Source organism: Wyeomyia smithii, chromosome 1, assembly GCF_029784165.1.
Source record: "Wyeomyia smithii strain HCP4-BCI-WySm-NY-G18 chromosome 1, ASM2978416v1, whole genome shotgun sequence".
Classification (NCBI taxonomy): Eukaryota; Metazoa; Arthropoda; class Insecta; order Diptera; family Culicidae; genus Wyeomyia; species Wyeomyia smithii.
Window position 1 is genome coordinate 125712274 of NC_073694.1, and position 27472 is coordinate 125739745.

Sequence of the window (27472 nt, forward strand, 5' to 3'; positions counted from 1 at the left end):
TACCAAATTATATGGGTATTTCTGAAATCATAATGATACACAGGAGCTAAAGTCGACCACAGACACCATTTTGAATTGTAAAATGGCAACTTCCGGTTTCTGGAAAACAGCCAAAATGACCGATTTCCACCCAATATAATAATATCCGGATCTAGAATGATACACAGGAGCTAAAAACTACCACAGATACCTTTTTGAACATTAAGATGGCGACTTCCGGTTTCTGTAAAATAGCCGAAAATGACCAAGTACCACCCAATATGGATGGTTTTTCAACCAGAATGACGCTCAAGGGCCAGATATTGTCTCCAAATGCCATTTTTAAATCCAAGATGGCGACTTCCGGTTAGTGAAAAATAGCTTGAAATAACCAAATACCATCCCATATGAGTATCTCCGGAACCAGAATGATGCAATGAGGTAAATATTGACCTCAGGCACCATTTTGAATTGTAAGATGGCAACTTAGAGGTGATGTACAGAAGCCAAAAGTCGAGGATGTTGTCATTCCGATAAAACCATTAATTCCAAACGATTTGTCTTTTGAATTTCATCATATCCTATGACCGGTTCGTCGTGCATTTGCAGACTGCAAACACATCACAAGAAATCAATAAATTTGGAATGTTTAAAATTATTTATTTAAAAACAAAAATGGGCGGGACGAAGTTTGCCGGGTCAGCTAGTTTTACATAAAAAAGCACTCCTGCATAAGCATAAGTTTGCTAAACTAGTTCTTTTTAACACAGGAAAATTTAATTAATGAACTATTTGAAACTTTATTCGATTATTCAGATTCGCCAGTAAGTTGCATATGAATTAGCTCACGTGGAAATTGAATGGCCCTTGAATGTTCACATCAACACTGGGGGAATCAAGTGTACCCGAATAAGGGCTTAAGTTGACCCTGGTCTGAGCTTTCATTTAAAATTTTTCATGTTTTACAAAAATACTTATTACTTCATTTTACGGCAAAATAACTAAGAGACTTTTTTATGATATTCAGACACTAGTATAATGGGTTTTTATACAAATAGAATGAAAAAAAGGGATCAACTCCTCCCAGACTCTTCCAAGCAAATTTTCAAGCTGACAAGATATTGAGGACGGCTTTGATCTATTCTATCCATGATGTGTTAAAATTTGTACAGATCGTTGAGAGCTCAAACATGTCATACGTACATTTGTGATGACAGTTTACTGAAACGCATCAACGTGCGTTCTGAGCTTGACATGAATTTAAAAAGAAATTGATTAAATTTATCGCAAAAAAGCAAGAAAATAATCATTTTGACAATTTTGACTTCACCACTGCAGAAACAAATGAACTGAGCATGGGTACTAGACTGGGACACGGTTATATGAGCAAAAAGCGATGGTGTTATTTTTTCGCTCCCATGCACTTTTCGTGTTCCTTATGGGTCCTATAACAACTGTGTAAATTTTCAGATCGATCGGTGAAACCATATTTTTGCGCCCGATTTTCAAAGTTTCCATACGATTTTATATGAGAAAATCCCTTTTTTCAAAACTTATTCTCTAGAGATGTCCAGTTGGCTCCTAAAAATATATCGATACAAATAATTTGTTAGAAATTTTTCTGGGAAAAACTGTTCTGAAGACCGTAAAGCGATACGATGATTGCAGAAGAAGTTATATCCCTCAAACTGATTAAATAGGGGAACTGCTCCATTATTCATCTCATTAAGCCGATATTCACGAAGAATGCACGGATAAAACAAGAAATTTTCACGGAATCATTGAACAAATGAACTAAATATGCTTGCGTACTCTTATGGAATCGTTTAGTATTGTATATTTAATAAAATTAGCTAGATTTATCCTGAATTTTGTAAAACAAAACCATTTTTCATAACGCTTCCATATCCATCTCAAAACTTAAATAACTGCTCAATTATTCATCTAACGACGCCCCCATATTCATCACACTGTTAATCATGAATGAAACACATTATCATGAATGAACGTAGCCGCAACCCGTCGTAGTAGGTTACCTAGATATCCGCTGCAGTTGTTTACGTGCAAAACTGGTAACCTAGGTAACCACTACAGTGCTGTAGATTTATGTCAATTATGTCTTAATAATTCAAAATTTTCAGTATGATTTTTTCGTATTAACAGAAACTGATTTGGCAACTCTTGATTTTCTTCAACGCAGTGAAAACAGATGAAAATACATACAGTTGAAATTTAGGAATTGTAGAAATTCATCGCATATATTTCTGCTAATTCAAGCTTGTTTCAGGAAATTTGAGGTGAACATTTCAAAGGAAGAAAGAACGAGTCCCGTTGTAGCCGTCTAGAACGATGCGCGGATTTTGTTTTCTGAGGTAGGTGATTGAATTAAATGAGTTTTAGAGTGCAGATGCCCGACTATAATATCAAATTTAGTGCTTTTAAGTGAGTTTTTGGGGATTATACTTTATGAGGAATCTAAAGTGAACTTAGAAGAAGAATCCATTCCATGGATTAGCAGATTGGTTTAAGAAGAAAATATGCATTTTTTCCTGTTTTTATTTGTGTTTACATGTTGAATGAGATGAATATACGGGCTGAAATGTATAATGGAGCAGTTCCCCTATCAGACGAACGGCTCATCTTTAAATTTTTCTAGCAATACCCAATAGGACCCATAAGGAACACGAACAGTGCATGGGAGCTAACATTAATTTTTTTGTCCCACCCTAATGGGTACACAGAGGTATTCCATATATACCTTGCCACTATTCGGTCTGCTATAGTGTAGTCCATAACGCGAGATAGCAAGCGACGGGTAGAGCCAACACTCTGACCGTTCGCGGGTGGAAGACATCGCATTTCGATACCGCGATATTTGAAGAGGCAATGAAAAGGGAGCGCGAGGGGGCAGTTGGCTCCGTCCGAGTGCTGACCAATTAGTTGCCACATTGCCGCGGGCGTGCGACGCCTCCATGCCTAGAACTCGCCAACCTAGGAATGGTAACTCACTGGTATACTGGTTGACCGACGCGTGCCTCCCTGCAAGACGGATGTTGCAACGTGCACGTACCGATGCACAGAGAGTAGCGCGTCATGAAGCATTCGGATCTGCAAGATCGACGCTTAAGAGTGCGATAAAGGCGAGCAAGAGGGCCTGCTTCGAAAGGGTATGTGCGAGTGCCAATACGAATCCGTGGGGTAACGCCGACAGGGTAGTAATGGCAAAGACCAAAGGCGTGTTGGCGCCTGCAGAGTGATCACCAGCGATGCTGGAGCGTATCATCGAGGGACTCTTTCCACGCCACGAGCCAAATCCTTGGCTTCCGGTTGCCGAGTCTCACGTACGACGTTCCAGTATCTCAGACACAGACCAGGGATGGTCGGCCAACCTGCGGGCATCCAATCCGTGAGAGACAGCAGCCGTGCCGAGGTTGTGGAGGAGGTAAGGGTTACGAATGAGGAACTCATCGTGATCGCAAACTCCCTAAAGGTGAGCAAGGCACCGGGACCGGATGGAATCCCGAACTTGGCCATCGGGGCGGCCATGAAAATGGCCCCCGATCTATTTCGAGCAGTCATGCAGAGATGCCTGGATGACTGCCTCTTTCCGGACAGGTGGAAGCGACAGAGGTTGGTGCTGTTGCCGAAGGCTGGGAAACCGCCAGGGGACCCATCGGCATACAGACCTATCTCTCTGCTGGACACTGCGGGCAAGGTGCTTGAGAAGATTATCCTCAACAGACTGGTGAAGTACACAGAGGGTGTACACGGTCTGGCAAGTAACCAGTTCGGCTTCCGGAAGGGCAGGTCCACGCTGGATGCTATTCTCTCTGTCACCAAGACGGCAGAGGTAGCACTTCAGCCTAAGAGTTGGGGCATTCGCAATTGGGCAATCGTCACGCTTGACGTGAAGAATGCATTCAATATCGCCAGTTGGGACTCCATAGCGCTCGCGCTTAGGAGCATCCACGTACCGGAGTCGTTGTACAAGATTTTGGAAAATTATTTCCAGAATCGAGTACTTGTTTACAACACGGAGGAGGGTCAGAAGTGCGTCCCAATCACCGCAGGGGTACCGCAAGGTTCCATCCTGGGCCCGGTGTTGTGTAATGTCATGTAAAACGGGGTGTCGAAATTAAAGTTCCCTGTAGGGATTGTAACGACATCACGCTGGAGATCTACGGCGAGTCGATCGAAGAGGTCGAGTTGACGGCCGCGCACTGCATACGCAAGGTCGAAGACTGGATGCACTCTAGGAAACTGGAGTTAGCGCACCATAAAACGGAGGTTACGGTTGTGAACAACCGTAAATTAGAGCAACAGGCGGTGGTCAGAGTCGGTGACTGCACCATTACCTCAAGGCGATCTTAGGGGTTATGGTTAACGATAAGCTCACATTTCAGACTCACGTCGACTACCTGTAAGAGGGCTTCAACGGCTGTTGCAGGACCATCTCGAATGATGTCGAATAGCTCAGCGGTATATGGCAGCAAGCGTAAACTTCTTGCCAGCGTGGTTTCGTCCATACTTAGGTATGGTGGGCCAGCGTGGTTCAAAGCGTTAGGTACCAACAGTCATCGTCGTAAACTGGAAAGTACCTACAGGCTCATATGCCTGGGGGTTGTGTGCGCGTACCGTACAGTGTCAGACGACGCAATCTGCGTCCTGCCCGGCATGATGCCTATCAGCATAGCCATTAAGGAGGACGTAGAATGCTTCGATCAACGTGACACAAGGGGCATACGAGGCACCAGAAGGTCATTCTCGATGATCAGATGGCACGCATCGACTTATTCCGTACATATCCGGCGGGAGGCGCCATGGAGAAGTTAACTTCCACTTGACACAGATTCTGTCAGGTCATGGTTGCTTCAGGCAGTATCTACACAGATTCGGGCATGCGGGGTCCCCCATTTGTCCCGCGTGCGTGGATGCGGAAGAGACTGCTGAGCATGTCTTCTTTGTGTGCCCTTGTTATGCGCATGCGCGGAGCAACATGATGGTAGTGAGCGGGCCAGACACCACTACAATCTAGTTCGGAGGATGTGTAATGACCCGAACATTTGAGGGGCGGTTTGTGCAGCCGCCTCTAAAATAGTTTTAGAATTGCAAAACAGGCGACAGGTTGACCACCGACATGCCAGTGTTAGCTAACGGCCAGTCTCCAGGTTAGTTAGCTAGGTTAGCAAAGAGGGTGCACAGAGCACAAAAGCCGCTCCCTGAAGCAATATCTAGCGGTGGTTCCGGGGAGTACTATGGGCTGGCGACTGGAGGGGTTTTAGTGGGTCCGGTCACTGATTCAAACCAACCCCACACTCCCTGAGGTTGGTCACCTCAGGGGTTTGGTTACAAATTTCCCCTCCACATGGAATGATATATATATATATATATATATATATATATATATATATATATATATATATATATATATATATATATATATATATATATATATATATATATATATATATATATATATATATATATATATATATATATATATATATATATATATATATATATATATATATATATATATATATATATATATATATATATATATATATATGGAATATATATATCACTTAAAATCCTTTAAGGGGTGATAGAGGACCTTATTTGATGAAAAAAATCAGTCTACGCATATGGTCGAAATTCAGCTACTGCAGAGTTATTCACTTTTTCCCGTTTTGGGTTATGTTTGTCTTTGACGAGATCTAGCACATGAAGTATGATAGCTAGCTCAATTCCGTTGGTTTCTTTGGGAAACTGAGAAAATGTCGTAATCAATAGTGTCTTATAAACGTCGAACTAGGGTTTGCAATCCCGGGAACGATTTCCCGGGAAATAGCTTTTCCCGGGATTCCCGGATCCCGGGAACAGAAATATTGATTCCCGGTATCCCGGGATTCCCGAGTTCCGCGAAAAATTTTGTAAGATTGATTATAGTTTCTTATGCAATATTGCAATAAAATTAAATAAGTCAAACTGATGCGACCTGGAATAAATCATTTAATGGAACTCGAAGCCAGTATAGTATTTAACGTAAAAATCATCTTTGCATGTTAATTAGTAAGCATTCAAATGCACTAAAACTGACTTATTTTAAGTCGTATTGAATTGATTATTTAGTTTTCCATCGTTTTCTTCCGGATTGTCTCGGTCACAGAAAACCACCGAACGGCGAAATTACGAAATAATGTAGTTAATTAGGTAACTAAAATTCTTCCTCGGAATCTCACGTTCTAATCAGTGATGGTATAAACTCCAAAAGGGTTGTTCTGTCAATGAAAACTAGATTTGAGACACAGTTTATTTGAAAAAAATCACAATGGCATAGCAAATATATTTAAATCGAAAAAAAAAAATAGCGAATAGATTTGCTACCGCTCAAGTAAACAGTAAATATTTACTGTGGTGTAAAAAATATTTTGCCCTAAAAGTCCGTACCGAATATAGCAAATAGTTTCCGCGTCCAATGCCTGCCTAACACTCAGTTTTCTCTTCAACAAACTGAAAGAATTGGACATCAGTTTTCGATTAAGTGTAGCAAAAACTTTAATCGGTGATTTGAATTTTTTTATTCTAGAAATCGAACATAAGCGGTGATTCAGCAGACTTGAGCAAGGTTTTACAGAAGAAAATAACATTTTTGAGCTTAACAGAAAATTGTCAGCGATTGTTGACGACATGAAGACCCTTAATTCTCCTCTTCTGCAAATATATGCTACAAAAATCGATCACGAATTTTTGATGTTAACTCGAATATGTTTTGTATTTCATTTGTTATTTTTTTTTTGTTTTTCATGCGAGTTGAGAATAAGATTTTAAACAACTTCATTGAAAATCTCATTTTACTTAAAAATTTGTCCGTTCCCGGTTCCGGGGAATTCCCGGGAAATGCGATTTTTCATTCCCGTTTCCCGGGAAATCGATTTCTGGGAATATTGTAAACCCTACGTCAAACTAGAGAAAAAAAGAAGCACTTAGAAAGGAACAAATGTGAAATCGAATGTTTTTTGAGAACTGAAATGCAATTTTCTCTCTGAAATGTGTGATAAATATGGGTTTTGTTGTTGACCAAATTGAACATTGAAGTTTACTCTACAAGTTGTTTTTTGACACCAACCACCTAACTCTTTTAGTTTAGCTGCTATTTCACTTTAAAAGCAATAAGCATTATTAGTAATATTGCCGATTTGGGTAGAACTTTTCACAGTTGTTCCTTTTCGATAATGATTTTTGATGAATAAAATAATCTATAACAGAAAAACGGTTTGTGTGATTGAAATAGTGTCTTCGGCAAAGTTGTAGGTAGGTAATCAAGTATCGGTTTAAAAAAATGTACACTGTACATTTTTTTTCCAATGCCAAGTTTTATGAATTGTCACAAAATATTAAATATCTCTAAAAATACCCTTTTCAATTTTTTTACACACTGAGGATAATTTGTCAAAATTTGGTAACGGTAGAATGAGAAAAAACAGTTGAAATTTTCTAAAAATCATTTTATCTGAGCCAAAATGGATTGTTCGATTTATCTGTTGTCTTGCCCTGCCCTGCAAAGATACGCTCTACAAATAGAGAAGTACCTTGGTGGAATCAATCTCTACAAAAACTTCGGAAAAAAACTCGGAAACTCTTCAACCGGGCTAAACGAACCCAACAGTGGGACGAATACAAGCAATCCCTCACCGCCTATAATAAAGAAATAAGAAGATCTAAAAGGATTCACTGGAGGCATACATGTGAAAACATTGAAAATACTCCAACAGCCGCCAGGCTGCAAAAAATCCTTGCGAAAGATCACTCAAATGAGTTGGGTACTCTAAGAAAAGAAGATGGTTCTTGTACTAGCTCTGCTAGAGAAATATTAGAGTTAATGATAAAAACACACTTTCCTGGGTCGATCATTAACTCAAGTGAAGACCAAAGTACATCTGTATCAAGTACTGGAAATGTTATAACCAGGACAGAAATTCACGAAACAGTGAATACGATGACTGGGCTAGTAAGAACTAGGGATGATGCAATTACTTTGGCCAACCAAATTTTTACCGAAAGTAGAGTTGAATGGGCAATAGACTCCTTTGAACCCTTCAAGTCACCTGGTAGAGACGGAATCTATCCGGTACTACTACAGAAAGGTAAAACAGTTCTGATGCCCATTCTAACACAACTCTTTCAATCCAGCTTAATTCTAGGCTATATTCCGGAAGCGTGGCGACAAGTACGTGTTATTTTTATCCCTAAGGCCAACAAAAGGAACAAATCTCTGCCAAAATCCTTTAGGCCAATTAGCTTATCGTCAGTCGTTCTCAAAACAATGGAAAAAATAATCGGTGAGCACATCAAATCATCATATCTTTCTAAAACTCCTCTTAGTAAATATCAATTTGCTTACCAGGAGGGGAAATCGTCGGTAACTGCACTCCATACTATAGTTACAAAACTAGAAAAATCTTTTGCTGCAAAAGAAATCTCTCTTACGGCGTTCCTTGATATTGAAGGGGCATTTGATAACTCGTCTCATGACTCAATGGCTGCTGCAATGGAGAAACGTGGTTTCGACAATTGCATTATTCATTGGATAAGCGAGATGTTATCAAAAAGAGAAATAGCAGCAAGCCTTGGTAGCTCTAATATAAGTGTAACAGCTATAAAAGGGTGCCCACAAGGAGGGGTGATATCTCCTCTGCTGTGGTCATTAATAGTTGATGATCTTCTAAAAAAATTGATGGAAGAAGGCTTTGAAGTAGTTGGATTTGCTGATGATATTGTCATTATTGTCCGTGGCAAGTATGATGATATCATCACAGACCGAATGCAAACTGCCTTAAACATTATTTCCTCGTGGTGCGATAGGGAAGGCTTAAATGTAAATCCTTCAAAAACCACTATCGTCCCATTTACACGTAGAAAAAAGACTAGGCTTAATGATATTATGCTAAAAGGTGAGCTTCTTAAACTCTCAGATAACGTCAAATACCTTGGAGTAACTCTTGACAAAAAACTTAACTGGAATACACATCTAGAGCAGGCAATAAAAAAAGCTACAAATACTCTATGGATATGTAATAAAACTTTTGGTAAACAATGGGGACTCAAACCGAAAATGATCCATTGGATATATTCGGCTATAGTGAGACCCAGAATTACCTATGCTTCACTAGTCTGGTGGACAAAAACAAGGGAGAAAGGTGCTCAAGATAAGTTGGAAAAACTTCAACGGCTAGCCACTCTCTCAATAACGGGTGCAATGAGAAGCACACCCACCAAGGCATTGGAAGCTCTACTGTTTATGCTTCCACTGCACCAATTCATACAATTAGAAGCCGAAAAGAGTGCCTTACGGATCAAAAGATCATTAAGGCTCTTTGAGGGTGATTTAACGGGTCATCTAGGTATTCTAAAAACTATTCGTATCAATCCCCGAAGTGATAAACAATGAAGACCGGATGGAGAAAAGATACAATTTTGAAAGACGATTTCGAATGTTTGAACCCGAGCGTGATGTTTGGGAACGCGGTGGTCCTGATCTCCGCCCAGGATCAATCATTTTCTACACAGATGGTTCAAAAATGAACAATCGAGTGGGAGCAGGAGTAACTGGCCCAGGAATAGACCTGTCAGTTCCAATGGGCCAATGGCCAACTGTCTTCCAAGCTGAAGTCCAAGCAATACTAGAATGTTCTGAAATATGCCTACGCAGGAAATACAGACACTCAAACATTTGCATGATGTCCGACAGTCAAGCAGCGTTGAAGGCTTTGAAGTCTGCGACATGCACATCAAAACTAGTTTGGGAGTGTGTTCAATCACTCCAAACACTGGGTTGTAATAATCAAGTAGACTTATACTGGGTTCCTGGTCACTGTGGAATAGATGGGAACGAAAGAGCCGATGAATTGGCAAGACTTGGATCGTCTCATCAGTTCATAGGACCAGAACCCTTCTGTGGTCTATCCGCTTGTTCCCTTAGAATGGAACTAAAAGCATGGGAAACTCTGAAAGTGGAATCCAACTGGACAAACACCTTCATCGGTAGGCAGTCGAAACGGTTCATCACTCCGAACGTTTCTATGACTCGTAAAATACTGGATCTTTCAAAAAAAGATCTAAGCACGTATACTGGTTTAATAACAGGGCATTGTCCGAGCCGTTATCATTTGAAGGTTATGAAAAAACTTCAAGATGATACATGTCGAGTATGTGGCATGGAAAAAGAAGACTCGGAACATCTGTTATGCCGATGTCCGGCAATTTTTATCAAAAGATATAAGTTCTTCGAGAGAGGTCTTCTGGAACCCTCTGAAATCTGGAGAACAAATCCCAGTACGGTTGTGCGCTTCATACGAAGTATAATACCGGACTGGACTAATGCTATTGGCCAGACTATAACGACCACTTCCAATAGTGATACGTTATCCTGACTAAGCAAAATTAAAAAGGGGGAATATGTCACAAAATATCAAAAAATTGGTCGCAGTGACGAAAATACCCAACACGGAAAAAAAAAATCTGTTGTCTTCAGCAAAGCTGTAGGTAGTATTTTTGTCGTTCGAGTAAAAAAATCTACTTAAAAAAAAATTGAAAGAATAATTGTAAATTAAATATCGCAAAAAGTCCACTTGAGAAAAGATCTGATTTTCTTTTACAAAAACTACACGTTGTTAGTTATGCATTGATGTTTGTTCGAACATAACAAAATAAAAACTAAAATAGTTATATTTTTGAAAAAAAAAACATCTTTTCACTGTGTACATTTTTTGGAAGAGCAAAATTATTATCTACAACTTTGACGAAGACACTATTTCAATCGAACGAATCGTTTTTCTGAAACAGAATATACACAATTTTTGATAGGTCTTTTTGAAACAGCATGCATACATACGTACATACAAACATACATACATAAATACATACATACATACATACATACATACATACATACACACATACATACATACATACATACATACATACATACATACATACATACATACATACATACATACATACATACATACATACATACATACATACATACATACATACATACATACATACATACATACATACATGCATACATGCATGCATACGTACTTGCACAAGTACATACATTTATACCAGTGAAATGAAACTGGAAACTATTGTTTGATTGTAGCAAAAGCTCTTACTCGACTTACTTTATTTTCCGTGGACGACCAAGACGAGATTTGGTGTTGAAACCAGCAGAACTCGCTGAGCTCGATTCTGATGGTTCCAAACTGTTGGCACGTGGTGTAACGAAACCACCACCTTCTACAGCAATAGGAATTATAAACTCGCGGGGGCTTTTCTTGATAGGCATTACACCTCCACTGCTCGTTCCACTTGTGAGTGTTTGACTTTGTGATAATGTGGTATCTGAGTCATTTGACTCGTTTGTAGACTGGCGGGAAAGAGAGCCACGTGTTGATCCAAATGCACTCGGCGTTCGTTGATAGGTAGGTGGTTTTTGAATGGAGATTGACTGCTCTTTGACTTGTGGTTCAAGACTGTTCGAACGTTGCTGGATAGTAAACGCAATGGGCTGTTCGCGAAGAGGCGCACTGCGCAGGTCTGGTATCTGGTGTTGCATTTCAGTGGAGAAACGCATAGATGGAAGTTGTGATGCCGAAGGTTGCAGATCCTTCTGTTGTTAAGGAAAAAATATACTATGATTACTTCTTACATTACAAAAAATATATGCTCACCTGTATTTCTGAATGCGTTTCGGGTTTACCAATTTTTCTCCTGGGTAGCGTTGCTGATTTTAGTGTAATTTCAGCATGTGAGGTTTTGGTTTCATCGGTGGCAGGAGCAGGTAAATTTCCTGCAGACACTTCTGTTGAAGAGAAACCAAATGGAAAATAATCTTTTTATTTCTATTATGATTGCCGATTTCCTTAGAGAAATTTTCAACAGATTTCAACTATCAATAATCTTAGTTTAATCTATTGAACTTATATTGCAAAATATATATACTATAAATGTCAATAGTAGATTTGAGTACAATATAAGCTGAAAAGTCTTCGGATTGACATAGAGATGGCACTACAAATCTTTGTTATTAACTGGTTATCTAGTTATTGTTTTTCTCGAAGTGGCACTTTTTCTGTTATTCCAGTTACCCCAGGAAAAGTGTATTTCATGTTTTGATTAGGCATTGCTTCCAGACGGGAATAAACTGTTTAAGTGAAGCATTGGCAGTAACAGTGGAACATATAAAAAACTTGAAGTTGAGCTAGCTAGTTGAGACCATAGGTATCTCAAAGGAAAGCGTTGTACAAAGGGGAATCGATGGCCATCAACCAAAATTAAAAATTAGAATTTTTTTCTCAATTATATTTTTTCCTCTAATCATATATGATTGAAACGTCAGAATCCAATTTTTTAGAACATTACAACAAAACTTGATTTTTTTATTAGGCTTTAAAGTGTGCTGAGTCGGGGTTTTATAGCGATTCTCTTGAAAAAATGCAATCCTGCTGAATTTGCTAGAACTTTGGCTTAATTCATTAGATGATTCATTAATTCATTAGATAATGAATAACCTTATCGTAACACTCCAAAATTTAGGCGGAATAAAAAAAATACGTAACTTTAAAAGATAGAATAGAAAATATACGTTTGCAAAAACCTGAATAAAAGTATAAAAGACAGTCTGAAACGATAGGTTTCAATAGTAGTAGTGAGGTATCCAAAACACGACCGCTTGGTAGACGAGAGAGTGTATTCTCGGCTGTGAAAAATATAGAATCTCATGGATTAGGAACAACCCACGAAACTAATTTTATCGCCTGAGATTTTATTTCAATCTTTGCCGAAAATACTCTCACTAACCCTACATAGATTACGTATGATTTTTTGATGTTTTTTGACGCAAAAACAAATTCCCCCGAGTTTGAACACGCTTTAACGCTCATAGATTGGGGCCGTTCAATAATTACGTAAGCAAATAGGGGGAGGCGGTGTGCAATTTTCTTAAGCTATCTTACAAGGGAGGCAGGGGCATTCTGTGCCGAACACGCATCAGTATCGGACGTGTGATCGGTGATCGCTCCGATAGAATATAAAACAAAAGACGTGTGAACAAGTGTTGGCATTGTTTGCCTGGTCGAGTGAAATAAATCCGGGTTCAAGGTCGCGCCTTTGTGCAACTGTTTCGCATCGTGACTACCAGCTAGTGCGTAAGCCGATTTGGCTGCTGGCTGAATTGTGCTACAGCAGTGGACGAGACACAAAAGAGGAAATAGAAGAAGCCATCAGTTGACGGTGAGTTGTATCGCTGTGTGGAGTGATCTCACACCTGGCTCGCTGCTGGTGGCTGTTTGGTGCTGCTGTATTGGTGCTGCTGGCTGTAACGGCTGCAACTTCGAACGATCGGACAACCAACCTTACTGGAAGGGAGAAGTAAAAAGGTACGTGCTCTTGTCGGTGCTAGTGCGCTAGACTCAGCGGGATGGATGTAGATCCCTCGCCTCCCGCGCCACAATCCCCGAGCCTCTCTGACCCTGACCCTTCTGTTACTCCCTCCCCTGTTCATTCTTCAGTCCCTCCTCGCCCCAGGCTTTACCCAGACGGAGCCCAGGGCAGCTATACTGTCTATTTTCGGCCAAAGGCGGGACCGAAATCGAAACAGTTGAACCTCTTGCAGATTTCTAAAGACCTGACGAAGGAGTACAAGGGCGTGACCGAAATTTCCAAGGTCCGGCCTAACAAGCTCCGTGTCGTGGTCGGTAACCTGAAAGAGGCAAACGATATAGCTTGCTCTGAGCTCTTCACACGCGAGTATCGCGTTTACATACCCGCACGAGACGTGGAGATCGACGGTGTCATAACCGATTCGAGTCTGTCCGTCGAGTGTATACTGAAAAGTGCCAAAGGGTGCTTCAAGAACAAAACCTGTCCCGATGTAAAGGTGCTCGACTGCAAGCAATTGCGGTCAGCATCGATCATCGGTGGCAAAACAGTATACACTCCGTCAGACTCGTTTCGAGTTACGTTCGCCGGGTCAGCGCTAGCAAGCCACGTCTCGGTCCACCGGGTTCGTCTCCCTGTGCGATTATATGTGCCTCGCGTCATGAACTGCCTGAATTGTAAGCAGTTAGGCCACACCACCGCCTACTGCTGCAATAAGGCACGTTGTGGCAAGTGTGGGGAGAATCATGCGGATGATTCCTGCAGTAAAAATGCTGAAAAATGCATTCACTGTGGGGAGAGTCAGCATGAGCTCTCGACATGTGCGGTGTACATGCAGCGCAGGGATAAAATAAAGAGGTCTCTCAAAGAGCGTTCGAAGCGTTCTTACGCTGAGATGCTGAAGAAGACCGTTACCACTTCTCCCATTACATCAAACCCTTATGATCTGTTGTCCTCTGATGAAACCGATTCTGACGATTCACCAGCGGGAACATCTTACGCCAATCCTGGGGAGTCTAGAAAGAGGAAAAATATTTCCTCTCCTAAACTTCCCAGAAAAGGTCCTAAGATTTCTCAAAGTGAAATGAAAGTTACAAGCAAACCAAACAGTGCTGCGGAAAAACCGAAGCAAACTCCTCCTGGGCTTGCAAATTTAAAGTCCCAGAAGGAGTTCCCAGCACTGCCAGGAACATCTAAAACCCCAGTTGTTCCTTTTGCACATCCAGTTGATGAAACAAACTCTGGATTAGTGAAATTTTCTGACATTGTGGACTAGATTTTTGAAACTTTCAATGTACCCGATCCAATTAAAATTTTTCTTACAGCATTTTTCCCAACAGTTAGATCATTTTTGAAGCAGTTGACTGCCCAATGGCCCCTCCTTGCAGCGATTGTATCCTTCGATGCCTAATCCAACTGCGTATATGAAGGATTCTATCTCTGTCTTACAGTGGAATTGTAGAAGTATTTAACCAAAAATTGATTCGTTTAAAGTTTTGATAAATAAAAACAAATGCGATGCATTTTCCCTTTGTGAAACTTGGCTTACTTCAAATATTGATCTCAACTTCTATGATTTTAATATTATTCGCCTTGATCGAGACACCCCATATGGAGGAGTACTTTTAGGGATTAAAAAGTGCTATTCTTTCTATCGTATTAACCTCCCCTCGATTCCAGGCATCGAAGTAGTCGCATGTCAAATGACAATACAAGGTAAAGATCTTTGTATTGCCTCAATATATATTCCTCCCAGAGCACAGGTTGGGCAACGGCTGCTCTTTGATTTAATAGAACTTCTTCCCTCGCCACGTTTGATTTTGGGAGACTTCAACTCCATGGCGTGGCTTGAGGTTCCCCTTACAATGATAACCGCTCCTCTTTAATCTATAACATTTGCGATGACTTCGACATGACTATTTTAAACAACGGTGAAATGACACGTATCCCGGAACCTCCAGCGCGCCCAAGCGCTTTGGATCTATCCTTATGTTCGACGTCGCTACGGTTGGATTGCACATGGAAGGTAATCCTCGATCCTCACGGTAGCGACCATTTGCCTATTCTTATTTCAATTAATAACGGGTCAACTCGCATGCGACCAGTTGACATTCCGTATGACCTCACTCGGAATGTCGATTGGAAGTTATACGAGGAAATGATTTCAAAAGCGGTCGATTCGATTCAACATCATCCACCACTTGAAGAATACAACCTCCTCGCGGGATTGATTCTCGACGCCGCGTTGCAAGCCCAAACGAAGAAATATCCCGGCGTAACGATTAAAGAACGGCCTCCCACTCCGTGGTGGGACCAAGAGTGCTCCGATGTCTACACGCAAAGATCCGACGCGTTTTTGGCCTACCAGAAGGGAGGTATACCTGGCGACTATTTACGGTATTCGGAGCTTGATACCAAGCTTAAAAGCTTGGCTAAAGCAAAGAAACGCGGATATTGGCGTCGGTTCGTGAACGAGACGTCGAGGGAGACATCGATGAGCACTCTTTGGAACACAGCCCGAAGAATGCGGAATCGCGTAACGGTCAACGAAAGCGAGGAGTCTTCAAGTAGGTGGATATTTGATTTTGCCAGGAAAGTATGTCCGGACTCTGTTCCTGAGCAAAATATTGTTCGTGATGCGTCTCCGGGCAACGACGCGATAGAATCACCTATTACGATGGCAGAATTTTCAGTTGCCCTCCTGTCCTGTAACAATAACGCGCCTGGGTTAGATAGAATCAAATTCAACTTGTTGAAGAATCTACCCGGCAATGCCAAGAGGCGCTTGTTGAACTTGTTCAATAAGTTCCTGGAGCAAAACATTGTACCGCAGGATTGGAGGCAAGTGAAGGTGATCGCCATCCAAAAACCAGGGAAACCAGCTTCTGATCACAACTCTCATAGGCCGATTGCAATGCTATCCTGTATCCGGAAATTGATGGAAAAAATGATACTCCGTCGTTTAGACCATTGGGTCGAATTAAATGGCCTACTATCGGATACTCAATTTGGCTTCCGCCGTGCCAAAGGGACGAATGATTGTCTTGCGTTGCTTTCAACAGATATTCAGCTGGCGTATGCTCGCAAAGAACAAACGGCGTCTGCGTTCTTGGACATTAAGGGGGCTTTTGATTCCGTTTCTATTGACATTCTTTCGGGTAAACTTCACCGACAAGGATTTTCTCCAATTTTGAACAATTTTTTGCACAATTTGTTGTCCGAAAAGCACATGCATTTTACGCACGGCGATTTGGCAACTTTTCGCATTAGCTACATGGGTCTTCCCCAGGGCTCATGTTTAAGCCCCCTTCTTTACAACTTCTATGTAAATGACATCGACGAATGTCTGGCAAATTCATGCACGATAAGACAACTTGCAGACGACAGTGTAATCTCTGTTACAGGAGCCAAAGCTGCCGATTTGCAAGGACCATTGCAAGATACCTTGGACAATTTGTCTGCTTGGGCTTTACAGCTAGGTATCGAATTCTCTCCGGAGAAGACTGAGATAGTAGTTTTTTCTAGGAAGCATGAACCTGCTCAGCTTCAAACACAATTAATGGGTAAAACGATTTCTTAGGTTTTGGTACACAAATATCTTGGTGTCTGGTTCGACTCTAAAGGCACCTGGAGTTGTCACGTGAGGTATCTGATGAAAAAATGTCAACAAAGAGTGAATTTTCTTCGTACAATAACCGGACAATGGTGGGGAGCCCATCCAGGAGACCTTATAAGGCTTTACCAAACAACGATATTGTCTGTTATTGAGTACGGGTGTTTCTGCTTCCGCTCCGCAGCAAACACACATCTGATCAAACTGGAGCGAATACAATATCGTTGTTTGCGTATCGCCTTAGGTTGCATGCAGTCGACCCATACGATGAGTTTGGAGGTCTTAGCTGGAGTACTACCATTGAAAAACCGCTTCTGGAGCCTGTCTTCTCGTATTCTTATCAAATGTGAGGTCTTGAACCGTCCCGTGATTGAAAATTTTGAAAGGTTAATCGAACTTAATTCTCAAACCCGTTTTATGACATTTTATTTCCATCACATGTCCCAAACAGGGCTGCTGAATATCACTTCGTTGCATTCGTATTCATTCATTATTGCCGAAGCACAACAACACGTGGCAACAGTGTATTCACTCAGCAATGGAAGCAACGCCTATGGTGAACTGAACTGTTATGAGTGGCTTGTGGGCGATGAATAGTTATTAAAACGTAATATGAATACCTTCGTGTTTGATTCGTATTGGCTACGATTAACTCAAGTCATCCGAAGCGATATTGAGCGATCGGATGGGAATACATCGTTTCAGAAGCCGTTGTGACTCAGATCAATGCCGATGAATATTCACCGTGAATGGTATTACCAATCGCAATGATGCTTCGGGGCAAATCCAAACGAAAAAGGAAAATTGCCGAGAAAGAAGCTTATACTGCCGTGGGCTAGGATTTTGACGTAAGCGCCAAAAGCACAAAATCGCTACAGATCTAAATTGTTTGCAAATTAACAGAAGCGCTTTATTACGCAAACTGATCTGATAAAATCTGAGTAAATATGATGAAAAACATACCCCATTGCTTTAACACGTTTATTTATGTAAACGCATTGAGTTTTAATGCCAACGTAAGCAAAACAGCAAAACCATTTCCAAGTTTTGCACTAAAAGTGACGTTGGTACGCCTGAATAGTCTAGTTTGCCAATCGTACTGGTCGGTAGTCAGCAGCAAGGATATAAATAAAATTATGCACTCCACAAGCATGATACACTATCGTATTCGTACCTCAACGTCATTTATTTGTAAAGTGGCGCTAACATCACTTCTTATTTTTGATATTTCTCAGTTATTTATCAAAATTTTTGGAAACGGCAACAAGCATCTTGAAGGTGATTTTCTATGTGACGTCACACCCTGCGAAGAACCCAATGCTCCGTCACGAGCCTTATAATTAAAGTTAAATGTTGTTCCTAGGAGGGCATAGCCTTCTGCTATGCTTTAGTCAGGCGAAACATTTAATTCCCTTGACAGAGGACCACGAACGGCTCTGTCAACACTCTATGTATCAACAGATTATGCCATAGGTGGCAAAGAACTTCGCGCAGCCTTCTGCTGTGCCACCGGCAAACAAACTGAACCAAAATAAACAAGTTTTGTGTTATAAACAAAACAGAAGTCGCCGGTTCAACGGTGTTGATGCTCTCGCATGCGTTCTATCGTACATGCGGTACTAGATTATAGGTTAAGAGATTAGTAAGGTAAACAGAGAGTGGAGAAAGTCTCTCTCTCTGAGTTACCGGTAGGGTATATTTAAGTAGTGATGTTCGAAAATAAAGTCAGTTAGTCCACCGTTATCTTGTGTATTAATTCCGCGCCAAAGGCGCGTACAGGGATATTTAGTAGAAGAATTCCCTGGTAGGTTATACCCAGGATACGGGTATACCTACACATTCTGGTGACAGCGCGTGGTCTTGTCCACGCCATTGAATATTTTCTTTAATCGGACGTATCTCGGAAGTCAGACGCGGTCGTAAACTCGGTCGTAGTAATCACGCTAAGGGAGCAAAAAGAAAAAGTAGTGGTTTAAATATCTGTGGTTCAGTGAAAAATGAAATAGTTTTTCGGAGTTTTAATCCAAGTAGTGCTCGCGGAAGAAAAAGAGTGTGTTATTTAAAGAAAAAAAAAAAAAAAAAAGGGAAAAAAAAAAAGAGAACTGAAGAAAAAGGACTTAACGATTTATCAAGGTCAGCAGCTTGGAAAGTAGTGCTGCTAGTGAAAGAGAAAAAAAAAAAAAAAGAGAAACGAAAATCGAGAAAAGACGTTGACAAAAAGTGTTCCCTTTTCTCGTTTTTTGCATGGAAGTGAACTGAGTTGGTGGCAAACCCAAGCGAGTGACATTCGTATGCGGGGAAAAGGTGCTGTGTTTTGCTGCTGAAGACGACTTGTAAAGTGCGATCGTTTTTTTTCATGTAAGTGTCAGTTTCGACGTTGGCAGATATTCGATATAGTGAATTGTCGTATTAAGAAGGTGCCGAAGTTACGTAGTGGAAATTGAAGTCAACAACGATGACCGGCCCTGTGTCAAGGATACTCGGGTGAGTGAGTCATTTCCTCTTTTATTATGCGGCATATCGCAATAGCAGAATAGGTGTTAGACGGTTATGACCATAAATGTCAAGATTAAAAGAGCTTAAGGATTATGTCTACCAGGAGTACCATAATCTGAGCAATAACATAAACAGGCCGAGAACGCGGGCGGCAGTCGCTAATAGAAGAAAATTATTAAGCGACGCTTTAAACGACTTTTCGGAAATTTTAAAAGAGTATGAAAATTCGAATTTAACGCCAGAACATTGGAATAGATTAACAGATCAGTACACACTTGTTCAATCGAAAGTGTGTCTGGCATTGAAAATCTTAAATAACTCGGCGATTGTTCCTGAGCCAAACAGAAATAGAAGATTATCAGAAAATTGTCTTGAGTTTGAGACATCAGATCTTGCAGAAGATCAGTTGGCGAACTTAGAGCGATCGGTGATTTTTGAAGATCCCCGCTTTCATCGACCCTTGTAGAAACTCAGGAATCAAGGGGTGAGAAGCACACAGTGAATTAACATCTATTGAATCTTTTTTTTAAAACTGATAGAACAAAAAATTACCAAATATGAAACCATTTAGGAGCTATTGACGATAGAAGAGAACGACGGAGAGATACACATTAAGAGATACAAATGACCTTGGAGACTACATTAGGCGAACTACAATCGTAACAATTCTTCAGTGGTTCGTAATAATAACGATTTACAGGTTATCACATCTACTTGGGTCGAGAGGCCAATTTGTGTAAACAATCAATTCGCGCCGCTGCTGCGCGGTTGATTTTATTTCTGAAACGGCTAGCAATAAAACTCTCGGCACGACAAGTGCACGCAAGCGATTTTCGTTCATTTGCCCAACAAAATAATTAAAGTGGCAGAGCGGGAAGCAAACGGGCGCTAGCAAATCGAATTTAAGAACGCAAACAGATACTCGCAGAAGTTGCGCACATGGGACTCACCTTAATTATTCTAAGAGAGAGTTTTAGCACACGGGTGGCTACGTCATCGTTAGCAAATATAAAGGGGCAAAGTCGCATTTCATTAATGTCCAATAAAGAGCGTGAGAGCGGCAACTACGAATCGCGCGCTCACACGTTGCATACATAAGTTAGTCAGTTGTACTAATTGTCGGGTACGCAGTCTCTGTTTATGAATTTTGCAGTGTTATTGCGATCAGCTGTGCCAGCCACGGCCAAGGTCGTATTTTGTAAGCATCAATTTTAATGGCCAATGGTAAGAACGTTTTGCTACCATACATGGCTTACCAGTAGCGGTGAATTGCTAAGAGGGTAAAAAAATGGATACATCTATAAGCGCAACGCGCGCAGCGATGGTGACATATCCACCGGTAGAGTAAATAGTAACCGACGGCAGAGATATATAATGTTGGAAGTTTACGTTAAAATATTATTTCATGAATAAGGAATGGCACCTTACGCCATCTAATGAAAACATTTACAATCTTTGATTAATTTAATTACACTAAATAGAAATGATTTTTTTTTTAAATAATCATTTAATTATTATGACCTAAAGTTATTTATTTAATTAATAAAGATAAACGTTGAACCGTTGACACTAAATGGTTCGAAACTTGGTGTTCAGATTTTTTGATGGCGCGACGAAGAAATTAGAGTCGGTCACGCTACGTTATCACATCTGGTCAACAGAATCGTTAGTGATACCTAGAAAAAAAAGAAGAAGGCTACATAAGCCTTATATAGTCTTATAGTATTTAGTCCGCAGTACCTTTTATTGTTTTTATGAAATATATATAAAATTTTATATTTATAATGGAGTACACGTTCCCGAAAGCAGATGCCATGCAGTGCATCCCAGAATTTGATGGATCGCTAGACGAACTAGAAGCGTTCGTTTATCATATTGAGCATTTTGCTCGGGAGATACCAGAAGGAGTATCACACGCTCCACTGGTTTACATTGTTCTATTAAAACTAAAAGGCAGAGCTGCTGCCGCAATACATCGAATTAACGCAAACGCTTGGCCACAGGTTAAGCAGAATTTATTAAAGGAATTTGGGGATATTATACGCATCGAGGCAGTTATAAATCAAGTAGAAACATTGAAACAGGAAGCGAATGAGACCTTTCCTGATTATAAAAAGAGGACATTGAAAATTAAGGAGCAAATCGACTCCTACGAAACTAATTGTACGAAGTCATGCATGATAGTTAGTCTTCGATTACACTTTATGGTGGGTTTGTGTGACACTGCATTGAAAGAAGCTGCTCAAGGTAAACGAACATTGAAGTTAGAAGAGCTGCTGGATGACTTAGAGGATTACTACCATGAGCGTAATCACATTCTGGAAATAGAACATAGAATACAGGGCCTAGAATTGGTCGAAAGACAGCGCGATGCGCTTAGACAATTTAATAGTAGCAGAAATATTTTTACAATAAATCACAAAGACGCTGATTATAGCAACAGCCGTCTTGGAAGAAATGAATATTATAATTACAAAAATAGAGATAGAATAATTTACAAGCAAAACAATTATAACAATATATGTGGATCTAGCGACGGTAATCGATCCAAATACAATTATCGCACAGCGCGATCATACCGACGGAGCCAAGGGAACTACGCCCATGGTTGGAAATATAATTATTATGGTCAAAATGGACCAACTGATAGGAGGTACAGGAATTCGTATACCCGGATGCCTCAGAAAATGCTTATGGTAGCCAACATTAATGAAAGAAGTAATAATTCGCAAAAAGAAGGTATTTTGGATCCTGTTGCACAGGAATATTTTAACGAGGATTTAGCAGAAATTTGCGAAGATGTTGACTGGCGGAGATGTACCGATGAGCCCAGCAATATAGAAATAGCCGATTGGAGGACCGCATGCAATCACATAAGAGACAACAGTGCTTGTGTGGCTAAGCGAGTATATTACGATGTCAGAGGGCACTTAATGTTAACCCTACTGGCTAAGCAGAATGTCAAATTTACGTTGAACCTGATCTTAGATACAGGTGCATGTGCGAATATAATTAATGCACGCATTGTGAATCTTTTGAATGTACCGGTAAATACACAGGATGTAACCACTTTTGGAGGTATCGGCCAAGACATTGTGCGAACCTCAGGTACAATTACGTTGGATTTAATAGTCGGAGACTTTTTGATCCCGACGCAATTTCATATATTAGAAAATTTGCCAAGCGACGGATTAATCGGAGCAGAATTCTTAAAGAAGCATACGCTTCAAATAGGAAATAATTTTGATTACATAGTGTTCAAAAAACACGGAAACAGAAGTCCGGACGACTTGAGTCCGTGGAGTATGCCCAAAGACGAAGTCCTCAGTCGACATGTTTATGTGGCAGCCAGAAATAGAGTTATGGTGCAGAACGAGTTGCGAGATACTAGCAACACAGCCCGCAATGAGGCTGACGTAGACAAAAACGAAATAAATAGAGAGCACCAAACATATCGAAATGAAGAGCCGAAGAACAATTTTCTTGACTCGAAGAAAACTATAATGCCCGAGTTAGATCTTAACTCTAGGCTAGATTATGACCTATTAGAACATAAACTAACACCAGAGTCAAAAGGAAATGCAAGAATTGAAAAACTACGGCAAGTGCTGAATTTGGCGCACTTGCCTGATAGAGAATTCAGGACAGTGAAGAATATAGTTGAAAGCTATGCAGATATTTTCTTTTTCGAAGGCGACAGGTTAACCACTACTGACGCCGCCGTACACACGATAGAAACTTCATCGGAGGTGCCTATCAATAAGCGGCAATATAGATTTCCGGAGGCCACGAAACGGCACATTAATAAGGAAATCGATGAAATGAGGGCGCAGGGTATTATTAGACCCAGCACTAGTCCCTGGAATGCACCGGTGTTATGTGTACCAAAGAAACCGGATGCTGACGGTAATAAAAGATACAGAATTGTGGTAGACTTTAGATCATTGAACGAAGTTACCAAGCCGTTTGTATACCCAATACCTCTTATAAATGAGATATTGGATAATGTTGGAGGAGCAAAATATTTCTCCTCAATTGATTTAAAATCGGGGTTCTATCAAGTCCCGATAGACCGCCGAGATGCGGCTAAGACGGCGTTTTCCACTCCCAAAGGCCACTTCGAATTTACACGGATGCCGATGGGGTTAAAGAACAGCCCCTCAACATTCCAAAAACTTATGAATACTGTTCTCTTTGAAATAGGGGACGTGAAAGCTTTTGTCTACCTCGATGACATTATAGTTTTCGGTGACACTATCACCGACCATAATGATAACTTGCGAAAAGTATTACAAGCTTTGCGCAAACATAACTTAAAAATAGAACCATCAAAGTGTCAGTTTTTGAAAAAGGAACTGGAATATTTGGGTCATGTCGTTAATGAAGAAGGCATAAAACCCACCAATGCAAATATTAAGGCCATTCAAAGCCTTAAGCCACCCACAAACGTGAAAGGTATACGGTCATTTCTGGGAACAGTAAATTTTTACGGGAAGTTTATCCCCAACATCGCGGAAAAGCGCAAGCCGCTGAATGATTTGTTGAAGAAAGACGCTAAATTTGTGTGGGGAAAAGAATGTCAGGAAGCGTTCGAATTCCTTAGAAACGCGCTGATTACAGAGCCAGTTTTAGTCCGGCCAGATTATCAAGACACTTTCGTTATTACGACAGACGCTAGCAATTATGCTATTGGAGCCGTCCTGTCGAATGAAAAATCCATGCACCGGCCGATCGCGTTCGCGAGTCGTGCACTTGTAGGTGCAGAGACCAGATATCATATCATAGAAAAGGAACTATTGGCTATTGTATGGGCCATAGAATACTTCAAACATTACATTTTTGGTCAAAGGTTTATCGTTTACACAGACCACAGACCACTTATAGCGATTTGGAGGCTCAAAGAGACATCTCCAACGCTGACAAGATTGAGACTAAAGTTGCAGGGTTTGGAATGCAGCATCAGGTATAAACAGGGTAGCGAAAATATAGTCGCCGATTTTTTGTCACGTTTATCAGATGGGACGTGTCAGGGGCAGGAAAGTTCACCCCACAGGCAGATAGCCATGATTACGCGCCAGCAGAAACGCCTGCTAGAGCAGCAGAAGAACGCTTCGGATGATTTGAACGGCACAATACAAGATTTGAGTGCCATAGACATTGCGGACATCGCTGAGGACGAGGATGAGCAACAACTCGTCAACATTTCATATGATGACTTTTCACAGGCATTATCAAATGACCTGATACCAAGTGAGACGGTGGAAGTCTCGAAGAGAATATTGGACGAGAGGAATATCGAAGCTCGTCTTGTCATTTTGAACAGTCGGACGGCGTACAGAGAACTTCAGACACTGTATCAGCTGTCACAAGGATTGAAAGACTACGTAGAGGATGGTGTACTCAAATTTAAAGACAAGAAGGTGGGCGGTTTCATAGTAGACGGCAGCGAAAGTTCATTAATCGATTGCCGGAAATTTTTTTCACAATTTTTAGATAGCTTCAATAAGAGCCCCACGGCAGTAAAGGGAGCCGGGGTCATTCACCTAATATCATTCAGAAAAATCAAGCAACAGGAAGTTCTGCAAATGATTCAGTTCCTAGCGGGTAAGCTAGAAAAACAAATAGTATTATATAATGCTAATAGCGAGCGTACAGTAATTGCGCCAGATCAAGTGGAAACAATTTTAAAGGAGTTTCACGATGCACCCTTAGGAGGGCACGTAGGAGCGCGGCGAATGCGCCAGAGAATTGGCACACTTTTTACGTGGGCTACGATGAAACGGGATATCGAGAACTACGTTCGGCAGTGTGATTCCTGCCAAAAGAACAAAATTGGAAGATCAAACAAGATACCGATGCAGATCACCACAACCGCATCGGAGCCATTTGAAAAGTTATACATGGATATAGTAGTGTTACCCGAATCCGACTTAGGAAATCGTTATGGTCTGGTCATGCAGGACGACCTAACTAGATATTTAACTGTCGCACCTATGGAAAACCAAGAAATCCAGACGGTAGCGAGGACTTTTGTAGAGAATTATATTTGCAAATTTGGCGTACCGTTGGAGTTAGTTACAGATAACGGTGCGAATTTTGTAAGCACACTCATGAAAGATGTGTGCAAAATTTTGAAAATTAAAAAAATAACGACGAGTCCGTACCACCCACAAGCAAATTTGGTGGAAAGATCTAATCGGGAGTTAAAAACTTACCTAAGGCAATTTATTGGCGGAAAACCGCACACGTGGGATAACTTACTCCCATTTTTTACGTTTCAGTATAATACTTCAGTAAACTCATCAACGGGGTACACCCCTTTCGAATTGTTGTATGGACGTACAGCACGCATTCCCACCTCCATTTACAAGCGGAATGGAGTGGACAATTTGACATATGAAACATATACACAAGAGATGGAAAAAATATTTTTTGACCTCCACGCGAACGCGAAGGCCAACCTAAAGGATTCAAAAGAAAAACGCAAGCAAGTTTATGACAGAAAGGCAAATGAATGGCAGCCCATGTATGGCGATTTAGTTTTAGTGAAATCAGTCCCGACAGGATCAGGTCAAAAGCTCCAGAATATGTGGAGAGGACCTTATGAAGTAGTGGAATTCCCAAGTGAAATGACCACGGTAATCAAAAACGGAAACCGTTTAGAAAAAGTTCATAATAACCGGCTTAAGCGTTATTATGACTGAATATATGAACTAAAACTATGCTTTCAAGGTTAACGGACAGAATATATTTAATGAAATACGATATTGGATGGCATGAGTTATAATAGCAAGCACCTAAAACTGTATGAAAAAGTAAGGTAAAAGTAAAATATAGGCGTGAAGAAATACGAAAAGTCGCCGAAAAATATGAATGATTTTATTGACGGGAGTCCATGAACAGAACCAAACGGGAAAAAGTATACTGAAGTAAAGGCGTGAAGAAATACGAAAAGTCGCCGAAAAAGATGAATGATTTCATTGACGGGAATTAATAGGCAGAACCAAACGGAAGAAAGCATACTAAAGTAAAGGCGTGAAGAAATGGAATAAGTCGCCGAAAAAGATATACAGCCTTTGATGATATTAGTGGCACGGCATGACACAGTTAAAAAAATTCAAATACGAATGGAGGCGTGAGGGACGAGTAACCCAGCCGATAACAGTTAAATAAATAGAAAACTTGGGGAATTTGAATGACTAGAATGACCTGGAATGTGGTGATGGAAAATTAAAGAGTTAATAGAAATTGAAACAGCATTTGTTTGTTTTTTGTAAAATGCAAATGTAAACATGGGAAAATTATATAGTGAACAAAGACCTCATGAAAACGAGGTTTGATTAATTTAAAATAGCTAATGGCCCAATAAGAAATAGAAGAAGAAAATCGATTGATGATGTATTGGGAAATTTTGTGTGATGGAGATAACTTAAATGACGGAAAACAATAGAACTAGGAGAGACTTTGGACAAGAAGGCAAAACCTACCGAACAAGGAGACTGCTGACTTTAGGAGATTCAGACTATTCTAATTTTAGTTAAGGACGAGCGAATGTAGACAACGGGGTGGTTACCCAGAATGATTGGCGGGAGTGCAAATTGGGTGAAAGAAAAACAAGGGAATAACCGGCCCAGGATGATTGAGTGTGCGAGTTTTCGTTTATTTCCTAACCTTCTTATCTTTCAGGAATCTCTAAAGCGGGCGGTCGCACCTTCGGACGGAAGGGGGAGAGGTATTATGCGGGCAACTGCATACTAAGGTGAAGTGTAAGTAGTGTAAGTATGACAGTATGACAGTAGCAAGAGACAAATCGAAATTTAAATAATAACAGATTCAAAAAGAGATGCAAAAGATTAAAGAATAAAGCAGATGAGAAAGTGACGGGACATTTTAAGTGCACATAGAAGATGATATGAGGTGTTAAGAACACGCCAGTTA

At 40.6% G+C, this 27472-nt stretch overlaps 2 protein-coding genes across 13 annotated transcripts in view; one reads left to right on the forward strand and one right to left on the reverse strand.

Annotated features, from left to right (window-relative positions):
• The window catches only part of LOC129722120 (probable serine/threonine-protein kinase DDB_G0282963), a 197843-nt gene that overhangs the window by 90774 nt on the left and 79597 nt on the right, over positions 1–27472 (reverse strand). For 11 of the 12 annotated variants that reach the window (XM_055676039.1, XM_055675394.1, XM_055675708.1 and 8 more), the window contains 2 exons: positions 11718–11848; positions 11169–11656 (listed from right to left, as the gene is read on the reverse strand). In XM_055676039.1, coding sequence (XP_055532014.1) covers positions 11169–11656; positions 11718–11848 — 619 coding nt within the window. The remainder of the gene's footprint in view (positions 1–11168; positions 11657–11717; positions 11849–27472) is intronic. The other variant, XM_055675877.1, reaches the window with a different exon arrangement.
• Positions 1–27472, forward strand: part of LOC129723146 (uncharacterized) — a 425361-nt gene that overhangs the window by 43060 nt on the left and 354829 nt on the right. The gene's annotated exons all lie outside the window — the stretch shown is intronic.